This window comes from Pogona vitticeps, chromosome 8 (genome assembly GCF_051106095.1).
Source record: "Pogona vitticeps strain Pit_001003342236 chromosome 8, PviZW2.1, whole genome shotgun sequence".
Classification (NCBI taxonomy): Eukaryota; Metazoa; Chordata; class Lepidosauria; order Squamata; family Agamidae; genus Pogona; species Pogona vitticeps.
Genome location: NC_135790.1, coordinates 20,656,929 through 20,677,626, shown reverse-complemented (window position 1 = coordinate 20,677,626; position 20,698 = coordinate 20,656,929). Strand labels below are relative to the sequence as shown.

Below are 20,698 nucleotides of genomic sequence, written 5' to 3'. Positions count from 1 at the left end.
ACTTCCCCCTGGTCAGAATAGGTTTGTTAGAAGGACAAAGGAATGGGGGTGAGGGATAATCCCACCTCTGCAGTTCTTCTCCACCCATTGTCCTGGGTCATTAATAGTCCTTAACAGTGGTCTTTCTGGAGGGTGTGGTCCTCTTGATCTTTCTGGGGAAGGATGAAAGGGCAGCCTGATAAATAGGAGACAGGTTGTACCTAAGGCCTCTGCTCCTGTTGAGTGAGGGATTTTCTGTATGCATATGTATGGCCTCCCTGTTCAAGGAGAACAGCAATTATGGGTGGGGGAGAGAAGGGTTTGAAGGAGGCAGCATCTTGCTTCCATTGAGCAGAATGAAAATAGTTTCCAGCTCATCCTTGTGCAGACTTGTTAGAGGCTTCCACAACCCAGCACTGCTGCTGGCTTTTCCAAGGGCAAAATGATATTTCAGGGCCAAGGACTGCACCTGCAGAACTGTCTCAGTCTCAAGATGTTTGGGGGGAAAAGTTGAATCTAAGCCAGCTGTTAATCTTGTAGTCAAACAAGGAGTCCCAAAGTAGCTTAAGCATGCGACAGTGGCTGATAAAGGAGATCTTCTGTGAGTGCTGGATAGCTCAATGATTTAGGTATCTAAACCCATTGTGAGTTTTTAATATTGCTTTTTAATATTGTTTAATGCTCTTTAATATTGTAATAGTTTATTATTTAGCTTTTAATGTTTTTCAAGCCACCTTGGAGCCATTAGGAGAAAAACGGTGTATAAATATTAAATATAAAATAAATTTAATTATTTGACTGTGAGTGCAGAAGCTGGGTGTTCCATTCCTCACTGTGCCTCCCTGACAGGCTGGACTCCAAGATTCGTAAAGTCCCTTCCACTCTACAGTTCTAAGATGGTGATAATGATGATGATGATGATTTTAAAGGAGACTTGTACACATCCACATCATTGGTGGGAGGAATGGTATGCATTCCGCATCACTGGAATTCTTTCACCTGTACTGCCACCAACTCATTTCTAGTCACTCTTTGGAGGGCTTACTTGACCTGTAAAATCCTACATGTCTTGAACCCATTGTTAATGTCCTATTTTCCTGCCTACATCATCTCCAGAATCCCTTCTCTAAATTGCTTTTCTCACCCAGCCATTCAAGGGTTCAACGTGTAAGAAAGGGCCTTCTCGATTTTGATTGTTTGGCTTTTGAACACTCTTTCTAAAGAATCTCATTTGGCGCTGATGTTACTTTCATTTCACTGCTAAGTCAAGACTATTCTGCTCTTGTGCACCCACAAAGCAAAGGCCATCATTGTTAATAATGCCTGCAGAGAATTATTGACACAGTTGTATTATCTCTTTGCGCTCCCATAATTGTGTCTTAATTTTGGCAGTAATCCGCCATCTCGGAACATCTTGTTTCCATTACACAAGCCTCCAGTAATATCCAGATTAGATTACTCAATGCGAGATTACTTTAGAACAGTGTTCAGAAATAGTAAGTGGTCCTGAACATAATAATAATAATAATAATAATATAATTTATTGTCATTGTAAGTATATACACAGTATACCATACAACGAAATTCACAGACACCCAGAGACCAGACACATGCACACACATAACATTCCCCAAACACTCCCCACCCACTAGAAGTCCCCCACTAAAAATACAAACATGTACACCTCAGGCCAAGTAACACAGTCCAACTAATTATTCACTACTGGTGGTCTTTAAGCTCATTATTAATTGCAATTATAGCTCTAGGATAAAAACTATTTAGAAAACGTGTGGTCCGAGTCTTAATTGTTCTATATCTTCTGCCAGACGGTAACAGTTCAAAAAAGTTATAAGCAGGATGGGAAGAGTCTCTCAGGATGCTGTGTGACTTCCTCAGACAGCGGGATGTGAAGATGTCATCCAGCGTTGGTAGCTGGAGCCCGATGATATTCTGGGCAATTTTAATGGTTCTCTGTAGAGCTTTTTTGTCCGCTACAGAGCTACTCCCAAACCATGCCAGAATGCCATAAGTTAGGACACTCTCAATGGTGCTACGGTAGTAGGACAGAAGTAAATGCTGTGATAAATTTAACTTCCCGAGCATTCTCAGGAAATACAGCCTCTTCTGTGCCTTCTTTATTAGCATGTTGGCATTTATAGTCCATGAGAGGTCCTCTGAGATGTAAGTACCCAGAAATTTAAAACTACCAACTCTCTCCACTTCCTCACCGTTTATGTACAGTGGTAAATGTACATTTCTCTTCTTCCTAAAATCAATTATGAGTTCTTTAGTTTTTTTGATGTTAAGTGTGAGATGATTTTCTTTACATGACCACAAAGGCAATAAAAAAAGGACTTGGCCAGCTAGTTAAAATCCTGATCACCACCAAGTAGGCTGCATGGATGATAGGAATCAAATTTTGTATCCTTGACCATGATTCCCACTTGGTTTTGTGCTAGTTCCGATATATACAGTGCATCTGCTCAGAAAATTCACTGGGATCCCAGGCAAGGATGTATCAAAGAGCAATCATAAAAGTCTGAAGGGTCTGTCTCAAACATAACTTAAGGGCTACCTAGTCTAAGACAAGCCTGATGGTCTCTTAACTTAGATGGTCTTCTAAGGCTCTTCCCCATGTCACTCATCATCTAAGAAGGTAGGGAAGATTGGGGCTTGTATCTGGTGGACCTTTTCCCTGCACAGTACTTGCTTCGATCCATTGTCATTGCCAAGAGATCAGGTGGCAGGTTGAGACGTGGTTATTTCAGTGAGTATTTAGGACAGCAAAAAAATTAGGTAGGACCGCTAATAATTAACTGGCATCTGCTTCTATTGATATTGCACTTTCTGATGTTACCAATTTTATGATGCAATCATTCTCTTTTGGTCTTAACTGCATGCTTTTTTTGGGGAGAGGTGAACAAAATGTACCCCCTGACACCTGTGTCCCAGATTCTCTTCTTCCCTCCCAAACGTCTCCAAATTTCTGACACCTTCTGACCCCAGAAATCTGGACTAGAGATGGGCATAAAGTACAGTTTGGTGGTTCAATGTGGATCAATGGGTCAGCCCAAAGGGATTGCATGAGCACCCCACACCCTGTGTCTTCCAGCAGATACCCACTCAAGAGGCAGCGCCCTGGACTTCCCTGCCTCATTTCCTCCTCTGAATGGGCACTCATGGGAGGATGTGGGGCAGGGAATCTGGGGCACCTGCACAACACTTGTGGGGCCAATCCGCTGAAAGGCACCAAAGCACCAAATCATGGTTCATGTCCATCTCTTCTCTGGCCCTCTCTGACCCCTGAAGGTTCCCCACTTGTTCTGCAAAATGTGCTTCTTTTTCTTGTAGTTACAAGCCTGGGGTGTATTTAAAGAACTGCTGGATAGCTCCATGCTTTTAGACTGTGGAACCTAAGGTTGGGGGTTCAATTCCCTACTGTGTCTCCTTGACAGAGGGTGGGGTTGATAATCCATAGGGAACCTTCTGGCTCCTCAGTTGTAAGACAATCATCATCATCATTAAATGGCCATTTCATTCGAAATTTGCTTGGACTTTTACATGCAGCTTGCTTCTGTATTTGCTTGTGTACTGAATTAAATCATACAACATTTGTGTATCTAAATGTTGTTTTAGCTGAGAAATAGTTGGATTTCCTCTTTTCTCACCTCAAGGCATCTTGAGAATTCAGCATCAGCTGCAAGGCATCTGGTTGACCAAATCTGGCAGGTGGGGTGTTGCAATTATACACAATTCTGCTGAAGCTTCCCTCAGATGAAATGATTCTACCACCAGCCACAGGTTCTCTGAACCAAAATGTGTCATTCAGAATAGTGGCACGAGAGACTCAGATTACCTTACCTTACATCATAAGAAGTTTTAATTTTGGTCCTTGGTGGTGACTTGACATCTGTTGAAAACCATGTTGACCCCCCTGGGCCTTTGGCATGGAGAACTATTAAATATTCTCTTTTAAAAACTGGTTTGGGGTTATATTACAGAGTTGCTTTTTTAATTCCATGTATATCGTTCCAATTTTGATGTTCCGCCATCTTTATGGTCCCCGTTCTTGAAAGAGGAAGGTGGAATATTAAATACTTTTTAAATTACATATACCGAGGGCAACTTCAGTTTTTCAAGGACTTATAATTTAATTATTGTTTGGTCATCAAAATGGCACTATTGACATGTAGGAGGCTTAGAGGAACCTACATTTTGCCGAAATAAGCTGCCCAAACACCATTTAGGAAAGTGAAGTATAGGGATCCCTTGATGAAATAATGAAAAGAGGACTGAACATGCCTAGTGGTCATGAAATGCTAACTGGTGGGAAAGAAGAACGCAATATCAAGTGTGAACAAGGGATGGAGTAGAGTATAATAAAAAAAATTGCATGGCTGACCAGTAAAAATCCTGAATGCGACTATAAAACACTGCAATAATGGTGTTGAAGGCTCTACTCATTCTTGCTAGATAAAATCTTTTTGTTTGTTTGTTTTTTCAGGATAACAGATATCTCGGTTTTTTTTCCTCGCAGCACTCTGACACCATTAAAAATCGCATGGCGGGGAGAAGAGAGGCATGCAGTTTTTCCTAGCAGAAATCTTCCCTTTTTTCATTACGGAGCTGATAAATGGTACAGGAAAATTTCCAGGGGGGAGGGAAGGTGGCAACTCAAATAGATGAACAGTGGGGGAAAGATGACTTGCTTTCTTTTTCAAATTTTCTGGGCCCAATTCTGGATGAATTGGGAAGGAGAATGTTCTAACCCACATCCGGTATGAAGAGTACAGAAGCAAAGAGCATCTTACACCACCATTTTTGGCCAAACTGGTGTCAAGAAAGCCGGAGAGATTCATGCAGGATTGGCTAAACCCATATTGCTAGGGCGGAGTCCAAAACCAACCAAAATACAAATTGTCTGAATGTTTGTGAAATCCATTTAGCTGAACTCGAGGCACTGTTTTTTTGATGGTGATTGTGGGAAATCCAGGGTGTTTTATTTTTCTGCAACAAGCAAGCCAAACAAACACATTTTTCTGCATGTGAGACAAGAGTGACAGACTTCACCGATTCCATTATTTATATATTTTAATTTTTAATTAAAAAATTAAAGTTATCTCGATACATCTCTTTGCAGCCTTTGGGCGAAAATCCACCGCTTAACAACACTATAGGAAACATGATGCTTATCAAAATGTTGGCACACAGGACTGGAAAATAAAGGTAATTCTTCTCCTGCAAAAAATTGTCTTCTTAATACTCCTGTTTGCTTCTCCCATTTCCTAAAGTTGTTGTTGTGTGTTCCTTACAGTGAAGTACCCTAAACAACAGGAGTAAGGGATCTAAAGCAGAAGAGTTCTCAAAACACCTGAGGTTGCACAGACTTGTATCATGTACTTCTTTGAATTCATCCAGATTTAACTAAGTGCCTGAACTATGTCCGTTCACACCCTATCTTCTGAACCCTGATCAAAATTCAGTAGAGGAAATTGCTGTGATGCTGTGTTGTGTCTTTAAAAATGAGCTACTCTAGATGACTAGGGACCTGGTGGCGCTGTGGGCTAAACCACAGAAGCCTGTGCTGCAGGGTCAGAAGACCAAGCAGTCGTAAGATCTAATCCATGTGATGGAGTGAGCTCCCATCGCTTGTCCCAGCTTCTGCCAACCTAGCGGTTCGAAAGCATGCAAATGCGAGTAGATAAATAGGGACCACCTCGGTGGGAAGGTAACAGCGTTCTGTGTCTAAGTCGCACTGGCCATGTGACCACGGAAGATTGTCTTCGGACAAAATGCTGGCTTTATGGCTTGGAGACGGGGATGAGCACCGCCCCCTAGAGTCGAACACGACTGAACAAAAATTGTCAAGGGGAACCTTTACTCTAGATGACTAGAACCTTCCAGAAAGGGTTTCTAGGGCCACCAAGGATGGCTTACTACCTTGTGTTTAAATACTAGCACTAATTAGTACCTTTTGTTTAAACATTATTGTGCAACTTAAGCATGTTAGAGAGTAAATCCTACTGAAGTTAATAGGATTTCATTCTGGGTAAACACGCTTAGGCGTTCATGTTTAGTTGGCTGATTCATTGAGTGAATTAATTTATTTGAAGCTTTGTGATAGAGTGGAGGCTATTGGATTTTTTCACTACTATATTCTGGGGCATATCTAGACTCACTATGCTTAAGCCACTGTTGCAAATTCTGATAAAAAGTGACCTTTTTGGCTAATGTATGGACCAGAATTTAGCTATCATCCACCAGTTTTTCCACCCTCTGAATGTTCCAATGACATTCCGGCCTTAGAAAAAGGAACTGAGATCTGCTTTACAATTCATATTTTGGGGGAAGCACGCAGAATTGTACCAACTGAGCATGAAACAAATTTTCCACAAAAATCTCAAACACATCTCTAAATGCAAATGCTCATGCAGATTGTGTTAACTTCAAAAATGGGAGGAAACAGACTTATGGCAAAACATATGAGAAAGTGGCATGGCCAGAAATCAGAACTTGGAAACATTACTTTTATACACGATCTCTCCCACAATTCCTCGGTTCCAATCTTAGAATTGTAGTTCAAAAAGTATTACTAAATTCTTCAAGAACTCAAACAGTTTCCTCATCCCTAACATAGAGCAGGCCTGAGTTGAAAATATAACATGTGAACCAGCCTTTAGTCATGACATAATTTAACCCAAATATTCCATTTTCAGGGAGGTATACCAATCACTGGGCCCCCATACTTGCTCTTCCCTTTGCTGCTGTTAACTTACTAGTAGGACATGGAAGAGCAGAAGATCAAAGACTAGATTTAATGAAGATTTTGGGTATCCTTTCCTCAATTCAAGCAAAACAGAGTACTGTGGCACCTTAAGACCACTGAACTTTATTTGGTATAAGCTTTGGTGGACTCCAGCTCCCTTCTTCGGATGCAATTTCCTTTATGAATTGCTGTCCCAAATCTTGCTGTCAGAGCTTTTCGTCCACACAGGCACTTGGACACCCCCATCAGCATAAGAACTTCTTGTATTTTTTTTCTCTCTAGACAAAAAAGCTGGCATCTCAATTATTGTAGGTTCCAGTTTTGGAGACTTCTTGGGCAAAACTACTTCAGGGCTCCCCACATCCACCTCTTTCTTGAGGTTCTCACTGCTGCCCATTGGCTAGCTTTCCCCCTCTGACCCCAGCCCAGAACACCACCAATGGAGAAGACAAGATAACTGGAGGAGGATGCTCCATCTCCTCACCTTTGTCACTGCCTGTATGGTCAACAAGGGCAGGAGAATATGCAACAAGAGTGAGGAGGAAGAGCAAGATCCACTATGGTTCACCATGACCTCCCCCAGCAGATGTCAGAGTTGCCAACCTCAAGCTACACACATTCTCAAGCTACATATGTTCTACAGGGTCAAGAACTGCAGCCATTCTCCTAGTAACTAAAGCCAACCCTATCTCCTCGCCCCTCCAACCCTGTCAAGTGCAGCTTCTTTTGCATCGCCACCACTAACCAAGTCAACACATTCAAGTGCCGTGGCACCACAAGCATCCTTCTTGCTACTCTTCTCTCTTTGAGACACGGTGAGTGGAAGAGAGCCCCTTGGGAAAGTCATCTTCTTGCCATCACTGAATGCCTCAACTCTAAAAGCAACTCTCCATCTACCAAGCAAGTCTGAAATTTGTTCAATACATTTTTCTTCCTTTTTCCCCAAAGACAGTTCCAGGTGTTGTCATGGCAGAACAGCAATTTCCCACAACCTGAACATTCCATTAAAAAGACTTTTTTTGAGTCGTACCAATTTAGGACTGGTTAGAGAAGGATGTTATGATGGGGAGGGTGACCTCCCACCCCCACCCCCATCACCATTCCTCCCTGGCACTGCTGCTCTGAACTTATCCAGAGCTTTGAATAATCATAGCAATAATCGTGGCAGTCTTTCCAGCATGGAGCCATCACTACAAAGCTTTTTTTTTTCATTGTACCATGGAAAGATAAGCTCTTCACACAGCTCCAGAGTCTCAGGTTTCTAAGCATGCAGTGTCATGGGGAAGACAGCTCCATCCTTGGGATAATTGGGTGGGAAGTATACACACAACCTTGGAAAGGAAGAAAAAGTTTACTTTGTGTCCTTGTTCACGCCAGGCCCTTTTGCCTCATAGTGATTCACCCCACCGGTTGAATTCTTAAGGCACAAAGTGTGGGTGAATCCAGTTTATACATTAAACTTGTGGAGGGACACATCTGTATCTTTTCCTCTCTCTCTCTCTCATTCTAACTTGATGGTTTCTCCTCCTGGACTGTTTCTACTTTGGGTTCAGAAGGTTCCTGTGTTTCTGAGGAAGCATCTGATTGTTCCTTATTTATCTGGTTCTGCTCTTCCCCCGACACCAGTTTCTGAGCTTGGCTGTTCATCTTTTCCTCCGCTTCGATCTCTTCTGAAGTTGGAATGGAGTTTTTCTTGGGACGGCCTTTGGGCTTCGTAGGAGCTTCCTGCCCACCTTTCAAGACCTAGAGCAAAAAGCACATGGAGAATTTATCATGGTATGGAAATTCCATTGTACTTAGCTGCCTTGGGTCCCTTCAAGGAAAACGCAGAGTAAACATATTTTAAATATATAAATATATAAATACTTATCACAATCATTATTCTTATTTCTTAGCATTGCTTGGGGGAGGACCAAAGGGTCAAGACTAAAAATTAGGAATCAAGGCTTAAAATTTTGCAGGAGATATGAGATGTTTGTGAAATCCTTGATATTTGAATTACAAGAAGCAAATTGGCAGGTTTTGGTGATCATTTTATATTAGTAACCAAAGATCATTTTAAATTAGTAACCATTTGAAACAGCTCCAGTTGCTAAAATTACTGTGGGAAGGAGGATAGCTTGATCTAGTGTCCATATTCTTTTAATTTCTTGCTGTAATGTGGTTGCTGTTGTACATGCGAGTATTCCAACTGGATCCTGGCCACTGTATATTATGAGCTGGATCTAGATTTAATCCTTAGATCTATGTGAGACTTAGTCATATATAAGTCCAACAATTCTGAGATTTACCATTTTTTTCCATTTCATCCTGCGATTCTGGTACCAAGTCTTCACTTGGAGCTGAGTGAGGCCCAGGGACTGCGCAAGATCCAGCCTAGAAATGAAGAGATCCCAATTAATGATATGAAGGATGGTAACAAGATGAACAGACCATTGGAAATGGTAACCTTGTTAATGTATTGTTCACATAAAGAAATAAAGAGCTAACGTTGTACTGGTGTTCAGATGAGGTTTGTATAACTTGTATCGGCTAATTGTAGCTAAATGACACGGTGCCAAACCAAATTTCAGATGAGTTACATGACCATGCATTAGTTAGCTACAATCAGCTACACAAACCTTATGAGACCACCAACAGGATTCTAGTCGAAAAACCCAAATCCTAGATGTTTTTCAGTTCCAGTAGGAGAAAAAATAAAAACAGATGACCAGTGACGGCAGATAATGTATCAAGAAAATTAGAACATAAAGTCTACTTTCTCTCTAATGTTGAATAGCTGGATATGAATAATTACATGATCATAGGAATGTTTTATTGTGCATACACAGATTTAGAGTTTCTTTTGGACCTGTGAAGGTGACAGTTGGAAACCCATGATGTAGTGCAGCAAATCACCAAAGATTTATCAGAAGATTCCAGATTACATTCTCCCTCTTGTCTTTTGGAAATTCTTTTAACACAATGGCTGAAATCCGGCAGTATGCAGAAAGTAGAAGAGCCATTTAATCAATGAGGATTTAGAGTCAACTCCTCCATAAATTCCATTGATTTGATGAGCCTGCTCTTGCTACTGGATTTCAGCCAATGTGATTTAATTGTGCAATATGGAATAGTTGACTTGATTTTGAAAGCGATAGAGGTGGTGCAAAGTTCATCTTGCTGTCCAATCCGCTCTCAACTGGATTTAGCTTAACTGGACCCCATGTTAAATTAAGTCAAAAAGCTTCAGGAGCTTTTCCCCCAAAAGTAAGTACCGTGTTTATGTAACTCATCTTCTAATCCATAGTCCCACTGATGGAGGATGGAGCAAAATAATAAGGTTGCTTAGATGAAGTTCATTTAACAAATAAACGTGGATGAAACCTGATGCTCCTGCATGTTATTTAGGCCTGTGCCATTTCAATGAACTGAAAACCACAGTGAATCAGAAACTGAAAGGTGTGATGTTGACATAAAGGAAACCTTATGTACTCTGTCACATCTCACACACCAACTCTTGCACAGTCGATGATTATGAATCACTCTGCAGTTTGCCAAGTCAGTTTGTCTCAGAGGGACATCCAATGTTTGTGCATCACAACATTTTAATATCTTGGTTGGCCTACAAGAGCATGGAGGCTTTTCCTTGAATGAGTGTGAATACAATCTGGTAGAGCTTGTTGTTGTTGTTGTTTAGTCCTTAAGTCATGTCCGACTCTTTGTGGCCCCATGGACCAGAGCACACCAGGCCCTTCTGTCTTCCACTGCTTCCCGGTGTTGGGTCAAATTCATTTTAGTAGCTTCGGTGACACTATCCAACTATCTTGTCCTCTGTCATCCCCTTCTCCTCTTGCCTTCACACTTTCCCAATGTCAGGGTCTTTTCCAGGGAGTCTTCTCATCAGATGGCCAAAGGATTGGAGCCTCAGCTTCAGGATCTTCCAGTGAGCACTCAGGGTTGGTTTCCTTCAAAATGGATAGGTTTGTTCTCCTTGCAGTCAAGAGTCTCCTCCAGCACCACAATTCAAAAGCATCGATTCTTCGGCAGTCAGCTTTCTTTATGGTCCAGCTCTCGTTTCCATACATCACTACAGGAAAAACCATAGCTTTGACCATGTGGACTTTTGTCGGCAAGGTGATGTCTCTGCTTTTTAAGATGCTGCCCAGGTTTCTCATCGCTTTCCTCCCAAGAAGCAGGCGTCTTTTAATTTCATGGCTGCTGTCACCATCTGAAGTGATCATGGAGCCCAAGAAAGTAAAATCTGTCACTGTACAGCTTAGTTCCAGCTTTAAAATGTATCTCGGTAGATAGAAAGATAGGAATGAAGGTATTCATCTAATGCTGAGTTAAATGTCATACCATTGGTGCATCCGGCTCAATTCAGCCAACCCTCTAAGCTCATCAACTTTTCATCCCTGCTACCTGACTCCTCAATGCCTAGGGTTGATGGCGCAGGTATCTGGAAAGGACTGAAAGACATAGTTGCTTCTTGGCAAAGATGTATGCTCCCTGTGGGGATGTGCCTCATGGCAGCTAGATTACCTGTACAGCTCTTCCAAACTTGTTGCTGTGCCTGTTATAAAAACAACAAGTGTCGCCTGGGAAACCAAACAACAAACACACAGAGAGAGTTGGAGAACGGCTGAAGCAGTGCTTTCTCATCAGGCTCAGCCACGAACAAAGCCAAGGCTTATGAGCGGTGGGAAAATCATGTAGCAGCTGCCACCAGAGTACTTAATTGACAGTGCCCCCCAACCAGTTGTGTGAGGTTCTATCTCTGTGTTAACCACCCATCATAAGCCTTTATGAATATGGAGCAACGATTAAGGGGATCCATAATTCCTGCACACCAACCATGGAAGGTCTCTGGAAATTGACTGTGCCTGGCCTCTGAAGGCAAACGGTTCTTTTGGGGGGACATCCACCCTGATAACAGATACCAAGCCGTTGGAATATGAAGAGCATGACCTCTGAATTGGCAAAATCACTTGTGGAGAGAAAGAAATGAGTAGGAGAATAAAAAAGAAAGGGAAAGTTTATTTATCTTTTGTACCCCTATTAAGGCTGACCCATCTGGATATAATTCCACATCATAGTTTAGCATTATGTGGTGAAGGAGAATTGGCCTTACTGCAATTAGCATCTGAACAGCGTTTTAAAATCCATGACTTTGAACACACAATTTTAGAACCTTTAAAATCATTGGGGAAAATTGTTAGAATTCTAGTTTTATTGCAGAGTCTCTCTTCTGGAGCATTTTCCTCTTGATATCTCTGTGGTTTCTCTCTCTCTCTCTCTCTCTCTCTCTGTGTGTGTGTGTGTGTGTGTGTGTGTGTGCACGTGCACTTCTAATTAACTTGGAAATGGACTTCACAGCAAAGTGTCAGAGCGCTAAACTCTGCCCCATCCCAGTACAAAAACTGGGGAAAATACACCTTGCTGTCAAGTGGTGAACGCCTCAAGAAAGCAAAAGAAAAAAAAAAGGAAAGTGTGCTGCTTATATACCGCCCCATAGTGCTTCAAGCACTCTCTGGGCAGTTTACAAGTTAATTATGCAGGCTACACATTGCTCCCCCCCCAGCGAGCTGGGTACTCATTTTACCGACCTCGGAAGGATAGAAGGCTGAGTCAACCTTGAGCCGGCTACCTGGGATTTGAACCCCAGGTCGTGAGCACAGTTTTAGCTGCAGTACAGCGGTTTAACCACTGCGCCACGAGGCTCCTTTCAAATGCTGGAACACATTTGATCAACATGGGACTACTTTTATGTCATCTGGATGTAACAATGGTGAATGTACCTCCCAAGCAGGGTTCCAGTACAGACTGGGCAGCCCATATCCAAAATTTCCTTGAAAGAGAATCCATCTGTGTCATTGCAAACTGTTCTGATGATGCTAGGTCTAGATTCAGCGATTACATTCTCTGAACTGTGAAAGAAGGAGCAACTGATGTCCTTCTTCCCTTACTCACCACCAGCACCTATTTCTTCTTTGTACCAACTAATGGAAATATATAAGTCACCCTTCAAAGGGTATAAAGAATCAAACCAGTTTCTCTCTCTTCCTTGTTAATTATCACTGTACGTAAATCCATAAGGACATGCACACATATATCAAGGACTCCCATTGTCTGGTATGTATTTTCCACAGATATGATCTATTCATATAGCCTTTGATTCTAAGGAGGGATCCTTTGAAATCTGATCTTATCATGCAAGCAAACACTCAACCAACAGAAGTCTCCTCTTCATGTGCTTAGAAGCCATCATGATGCTCTCAGCACCCGGACAGCTGAGAAGATCATAACAAGCAAGCATTCTGTTATGCCTCGGACAGGTTCCTTCTCAGCCAATTGCAGAATGAGGAACTTTTTTTCCCTTGGTCTAGGCATAAATCCCATGGGAAACATCCTTTGATAGGCTGAGCACACAGCGCCGACTGATCTTACAAGATGTAAGTGAATATTTTGGGACATCTAAACTCCAGCATCTGCTTGCTTACGTCAGTGCATAAAGCTACTGTGGCACACGAAACAGTTGATGAGCTTGCTCTGTTATTCATATGTAAGTAGAATATTGTAAATATATCCCTATTTCCACAGGAAGAGATGTTCAAATTAATTATATCTTCTCTACAAGTGAGGAAGATGAAAAGGAAAGCCTTTGTACTACAATAACTATATAAAGTGATATCCAGTGGGTGTTTACGGTTTTTACTTCAAAGGTTACCTTTCAAGATAAATGCAGAAGAATGTTTAAAATGAAAGTTTTGTTTCCTTACTCTAAGCCCGATTAAAATATACCCCACTTCCATTTTACTTGATCATCGCTGATAGTTTATGAAGCGTGTGAGTGGCATTAAGAGAGATTCAAAGAAAACCAGAAGCCGTGACATTCCATATTAACAAACGTTTCGATAGATTATTGTCCACGTTCATGCCAGTACATTTTTCTAGCCCGGGAGATAAAACTCTTTTTAAAAAAGGTATGGAGGGTCCACCTCCTCAAAATGAGAATTTTAAGAGGGTCTTTCAAACTCCCTCGACCAAAAAGAAAAATCTTGGGATGTCTGAAGAAAAGAAGAAGATGGCAGCCTGCACCATAAGGGAGAAGGAACTAGAGCATACAGGTTAGGTTTTCTAGCAAACTCAACTTTAGCCTTCAACACATGAACATTACTCTCTGCTGGCACAGCATCCACAACCTGCTTCCCTTTACCAAATGGTACGGCTTGTTGGAAATACCTTGCTCAAAATCCTGGAGCCAGTTACTGGCATCAGAGAATAGCCCCCATAAAGATGAGGTTGCCTAACGCCTGTCTCTGTTTGATGGCATCCACAAACCATGATCGTCTTCCTCTTTGACTTTTATATGTTTATGGAAAATTAACGCTCATGGTATTGGCGCCTGGGAATAATTTCATCAAGAAATAATTCACTGCCCCCAATTGTGTGTGTGTTTTTTTAATTCAACATTTTTTTAAAAAAATCACTGTTTAATTGTTGAGCACCAATGATGTTAACGTTATTCTTCATAATTCTATCTTTCATTCTGGGACGTTCACAGTAATCTTAAGTGATGCTTAAAAAACAGTTTCCTGGGACCCTGAAGATTGGGATGTTACAATCCACACCACCAGAAACGGAATCTGAAACCTACATCTTGGACTTTAACCTGCAGCCCCCATTTTGAAACTGATTTTTAACAAACGAACCTGGCCATGTATTTTGGAACTGTTAGGCTTTTTCTGCATCATCCACAGCTCTGTGCTGTATATCTTGATGAAGATCAGTAGGGCTGAAAGCTACGGTTGATTGTGGAGAGTAGAACTGTGGTCCCGTTCCTCCATTGATCCACATTTATTCCTGCTAAACGTCCATAGAACTATAGAATAATTGAGTTGGGAGGGGCCTATAAGGGCACTGAGTCTCAACCCCTACTCAATGTAGGAATACAAATCAAAGGATATCGGGCAGATAGTTGTCCAGTTTCCTCTTGAATGCTTCCAGTGTTGGAGCGCTCACCACCTCCTGAGGTCATCGGTTCCATTGCTGTACTGCTCTAACTGTTAGGACGTTTTTCTTGATACTCAACTGAAATCTGGCTTCCTATAACTTGAGCCCATGGTTGCATGTCGTGCACTCAGAGATAATTGAGAAGAGATCCTGCTCCCCCTGCTCATCCTCCTCCTCCATAGCTCTAGTCAGTTTGGTTGTTGTAGGTTACCTTTCAAGATAAATTGTCTGGTATGTATGGTGATCAGGGTGTTTTTTTGTTATGTGTGTATTCTTGTGATAAGGGGGAGATGATCTGTCACTGTGATCGATGGGTGTCATTAGCTAGTCTATTGTGTGCAGTGATCATGGGTCCTTGTGGCTGGGTAGAGTTCGTTGACCTTTTTGCAGGCTGTATTTTCCAGTGCTGGGAGCCAGGCATAATCACCCAATCTCCTGAAAAGGACAAAAAGCTGATCCTACAGGTACAAATACTCAACTATCCCACGCACTACACCCGAACACAGACAGAGTTCTAACTCCTGTCCTCTGAAGATGCCGGCCATACAGACTGGTGAAACATTAGGAAGAAAAACCTCCAGAACATGGCTAAACAGCCCAAAAAACCTACAACAACCATCGGATCCCAGCTGTGAAAGCCTTCAAGAATGCATTGTAGTCAGTTTCCACACCATAGCATGCCCCCTCCGTTCCTCTCTCTTCCTCCATCACCTCTCCCCATTCTTTTCTGTCTATTCTCTGCCCTGCCTCCAGCCATGGTCCCTTCCCTCTGTGTTGTTTGATTTAATAATGGAATTTTCCATATTGTGAGGACCTTGCACTGCCCACCTGCTCAACCCACCTGTCCGGTGTGGAAAGATACTTCTGCTTTTGGAACTTCTTCTCTAGCCCCATAAGCTGGAGTTCTGTAAAGATGGTCCGGCTGCGCCGAGGCTTTTTCAAACGAGGGATGGGCTGCTCGGTCTCCGATTCGCTGCTCCCATGAGTTTCCCTGGCCGGTGTCTCTGAGCAAGTGCTTCCCGAGGGAGGATGCGGCGAGAGAACTTGAGAAGTGCTTGCTGCAGGAATGAAGTGGGAGACTGCTGAGGGCTGCCTGGTGATCACAGAGATGAGCGGGTAGGCCCTCAAAGAAGGGGAGCCTGGGGAAAAACAAGGGATGGACAAAGAAAGGGATCAACACATTGCTGATCGGGGTTGCTGGGTATTTCATGTTAAGGGTTCAAAACTTTGGGTTGATGCAAAAAGCAAAGTGTGCTGCTTATATATCACCCCATAGTGCTTAAAAACACTCTCTGGGAGGTTTGCAATGCAGGTGACACATTGCCCTCCCTGCAGCAAGCTAGGTACTCAGTGCACCAACCTTAGAAGGATGGAAAGTTGAGTGAACCTTGAGCCAGATACTTCCGATTGAACCCAGGTCACGAGCAAAGTTTTAGCTGCAGTACTGCAGTTTAACCACTACACCACGAGGCTCCTTTTGCTTTGCTTTTGATGTAAAACATTTAAGAGTGCAGTCAGACAACTGCAAAGGCACACACCAAATCACACCAGAGAGAGTTGTTCTAATGGTTACAATTGCCTTTCAAATGATTCCTCTTTCTTCTGTGGAATCGCCCCAGCCCAGCACCCAAAAACAGAACCCCTACAGCTTGACCAGAAAGGTCTGCACTGGGAGAAGGATGGGGCACATTTCCCTGTGTGATCACCAGGGAAAAGATTGCATTAGACTGCTCCATAAGTAGTCCAGAACATGATCTATTTCCTGGTGTGATCACAGTCTAAGATAGAAGATGGCATACTGAAGTAATGACCAATTCTTGCAGAAGTTATTTTCTGGGGAGTGCACCAACTCAAATCAACCCTATCTGGAAGATTCTGGGAGTCACAGTAACATTTCCAAACAATTACTTTTCCAAGACTGTCTGAAATTCTGGGACAGCTGCTGCCAGCCCGTGCTGACAGTACGGAGCTAAACAAACCAAAGATTTTGTTTGGAGAAAGGCAATTCCCAGCTCAATAATTTTTAATCAGTTTGGCAGCAGCTATCGTTGGTCTTGGATTTTTTTCCTACTGTACTTTTAAAAAAAACCTTTCCACAAGATACTAAGGACTGAACCAAGAATTTCTATTTTACCCCTGGAACATGTATGCTTTTTTTCATTCTTTCCTTTATTTAACATGTTTTTGTTCTCTTCCATTTAAACAACTGGGCAAACGTATGTTTATATGTGAATATGTAAGCAGACATACATGCTTTATTGGTTTATAGCCGATCGGGCTGTATGCAAGAGAAATTAAACCAATTCTAAAAATAGTATCTGAAATCTAATGTAAACAAGAATAAAAAAAATAAGACAATAATGGGCATAAAATAACCAATCAAGCATTCTCAAAAAAATTTAACAAGATGTGAAATTAACTTGAAAAACCTGTGAAGCAGGTAATAAGTTCTGTCTTTCCACAGCTCGCTTAATGAATTTAGCAGTCCTATAGGATGTATAATACTCCGTGCTAACTAGCAGAAATAAAGCTATACATAAAGGGGAAGCGTTCTTGATCCCAGTTGTTAAGAGTTCAAGGTATCGGCCTCTCAGATCTGCATACAGTGGACATTCTGTAAGAGAAGGTACCATGTCCTCTGTTTTAGAGGATCCTACTAGTCAACGTATGCCTGTACCATGCTGGTCTATGTCAGTGGTTCTTAACCTTGGGTTACTCATGTGTTTTTGGACTGCAACTCCCAGAAGCCTTCACCACCAGCTGTGCTGGCTGGGGTTTCTGGGAGTTGCAGTTCAAAAATCTGAGTAACCCAAGGTTAAGAACCACTGGTCTATGTAACATCCTTGTCCCTTATTAGCACACATGAGCTGAGACATCTGCTAACTTGATGCAGATTGAACTCAATACCATTGAGATTCAGGGACATTACTATCCATCCATCCATCCATCCATCCATCCATCCATCCATCCATCCATCCATCCATCCATCCATCCATCCATCCATCCATCCATCCATCCATCCATCCATCCATCCATCCATCCATCTAGCTATCTAGCTATCTATCTGCAAAATCCCATTGCATAGCTTTGCGCTGGCATAATTTGGATCAAGGCGCTGAAAACAATGAACTGAAAATAATGTAAAGCTTTTCTCCCTGTTTCAGCTTCCGAGGCTCCCAAAGGCGCTCTCTTGCCCCAAATAAGTCTTTGGGAGCCTTGCGGGCAGGAGACTTTAGAAGTCAGACATTGCTGCTGATTTGCCATCCCCAGGATGGGGAATGCCGGCATAGCAGGTCAGCTATGTTTTGTTTTTTCACTTTTAAAGTCTCTCTTGCCTTCCCCATTCTTAGGCTCTCAAAAGGTTCCCCATGGCAAGAGGGAGCCCTTAGAACCTGAAGCAGTTTAGCTTTAAGTTAATTTAAATTAATTATCTGATCCAATTTATGACAGCACAAAGGTACATAACAGAATTTTTGCCCTTCATATCATGTCTGAATGTTTCCATTTTTTAAATATATTGCCATGGCATATGTTTCATGCCATACTTCATCGTAAAAATAACCTACAGCAAAAAATCAATGTTCATCGCAATGGATCATTTCACTGCAGCTGCCCCTCAAAATCACAAGCAAACAACACATAATGTAATAGGAAATAAAGGTTAATCTTTAGATACTGAGCTTGAATTTTCTTTGCTGCCATTCTTAGATGGGCTTGCTCTTAAAATTACACAGTTGTGTGAACCTTTGACCTTAAATATGACTTTTCAATTGCATTTGATGCCTAAAACAAACGGAAAAAAAATAAAGAAGACAAAAATGTTGTGTCAACTTAAAGACTAACTGCTATATTTTAATGTGAGCTTTCATGGATCAAGTTTATTATATATTTTTTTATGTTTCTTTTGTTTTTTTGGCCAGATATGGCAGCACAGATTAGCACACCATCTCTTCTAAAAACTACATACTTGAATTGCAAAATTCAGAATAATGTGAAAACCAAAGATTAACGGCCTGTTAAAACCACATTTTATTCAAGACATTATTCAATTATGTCAATATAATGTAAGAATAAATGGCCATAAATATATAATGTCATCATTTTAACTTCTTTTAAAGATGCCAGACCGTATCTGTGCAGGCCAAAACCTTTTCCTTCAGATACCTTTTTTAAGGTTTCTACAAAGTCATTGCTACCCAAAACTTTTTCTTTTACCCTCCTGTTTTTCAAACAAGGCACCGAAGAAACCAAAAAACCATTAAAAAGCAGTAAATTAGTGAAGCTCAGGAACCACCAAGAAGTTTTAGATGAGTGAAACTTGCAGAGGGAAACAATTTTTTACAAGAGACCAGCTTCTAAGGAGCTTAGTGAAGGATATTATATATCAATATATAATATTTATTTTCCTACTTGGGTGGTGTTCAAACAGGGTGTAGCATGAATAACTGTAATATTAGAAAGCCAGGACAATTTGAGCAAAAGGGAGTAATGGAGCAATCATCCTAATCCATTGGGAAAAAACAGAAAAGATATGGGACCGGCAAATGGAAAAGGTATGCAAGAGAGAGAGACAATCTTGTTTGTTAGAATAATCACTCTCTTCCCTAGAATATTTAAGACAGAAGAGTTTTTACTGCTGTCGTATCCTATTTCTGTTTGCTAGCAAAAAGCTCCTTCAACAAGCATCATAGGATTGCAGCCGTGATGTTTTCAAATTGTCAATAGAGCAGAGTAGCATTAACTGTTTGCTATTGCCGCATACCTAGGAGTGAAAGAAAGAGGAGAAGCAGTTTCTTCCATGTCCTTAGAACGAGGTTGCACACTTTCAAAATGGAGCCAAACTGGACTAGAGCTGAAATGTCTCAGAATACATTTCTAGAATTCTCTCCCTCTCACTTTCTCACACACACAACCATCAGAAGAAGAAGAAAACTTTGAAGGCTTTGCTTCAAATACACTCTGTGTGTGTACGTGTGTGTGCATGCATGTGCGTAAGAAAGAGAAAGAGAGGGAATAAAAGGTTTTTCATAATTCTCCCCGACACACACAACACAGTGTTCTTGAATGATTTTGTTGTTGTTGTTTAGTCATTAAGTTGTGTCTGACTCTTTGTGACCCCATGGACCAGAGCACGCCAAGCCCTCCTATCTTCCACTGCCTCCCAGAGTTGGGTCAAAGTCATGTTGGTAGTTTTGAAGACACTGTCCAATGTCCAATGAATGATTTTAGGTCTAGGCAATGATGGACTATACAAAATGGTGGCTACGTTGTCCAGACTGTTGCCTCTCTCTTGCCTATATCTCCAAAGCAAGGGGGAATTAGACTGTGCTACTTTCTGGGACGTGGTGGCGCTGCGGGCTAAACCGCAGAAGCCTGTGCTGCAGGGTCAGAAGACCAAGCAGTCATAAGATCGAATCCACGCGACGGAGTGAGCTCCCGTTGCTTGTCCCAGCTCCCGCCAACCTAGCGGTTCGAAAGCATGCAAATGCAAGTAGATAAATAGGGACCACCTCGGTGGGAAGGTAACGGCATTCCATGTCTAAGTCGCACTGGCCACGTGACCACGGAAGATTGTCTTCGGACAAACACTGGCTCTATGGCTTGGAAACGGGGATGAGCACCACCCCCTAGAGTCGAACACGACTGGACAAAAATTGTCAAGGGGAACCTTTACCTTTACCTTTACTTTCACTGCACATGATTATCACCCAAGAAAAGCTTCTCCTTGTCTTATAGAAATAAGTAAAGTGGCCCCTCGGTTTATTTTGCCTATAAATCCAAGGGGGGATTTTGAAGAGCTCTGTTCTTTGTGCCCAGCTTTAAGCCAAGGCTGCCTGTCTTCCCAGCTTTTGTGCAACAGGAGTGAATCAGGAGAAACAACTGGTGTTGACACGTTTCCTCGTGCTACTTCCAAAATTGGCAGGAGAATTTGACAGTGTTTGCTAGGCATCCAGCCAT

The 20,698-nt window shown here is 41.9% G+C and overlaps 1 protein-coding gene across 1 annotated transcript in view; it reads right to left on the bottom strand.

Moving 5' to 3' along the window:
- Positions 1 to 5,057: 5,057 nt before the first annotated feature.
- Positions 5,058 to 20,698, bottom strand: part of BARX2 (BARX homeobox 2) — a 53,214-nt gene continuing 37,573 nt past the window's right edge. Inside the window, exons 2-4 of the mRNA XM_020791716.3 lie at positions 15,582 to 15,879; positions 9,037 to 9,121; positions 5,058 to 8,488 (exon numbers count right to left, since the gene is read on the bottom strand). Coding sequence (XP_020647375.3) covers positions 8,252 to 8,488; positions 9,037 to 9,121; positions 15,582 to 15,879 — 620 coding nt within the window. The 3' untranslated portion in view covers positions 5,058 to 8,251. The remainder of the gene's footprint in view (positions 8,489 to 9,036; positions 9,122 to 15,581; positions 15,880 to 20,698) is intronic.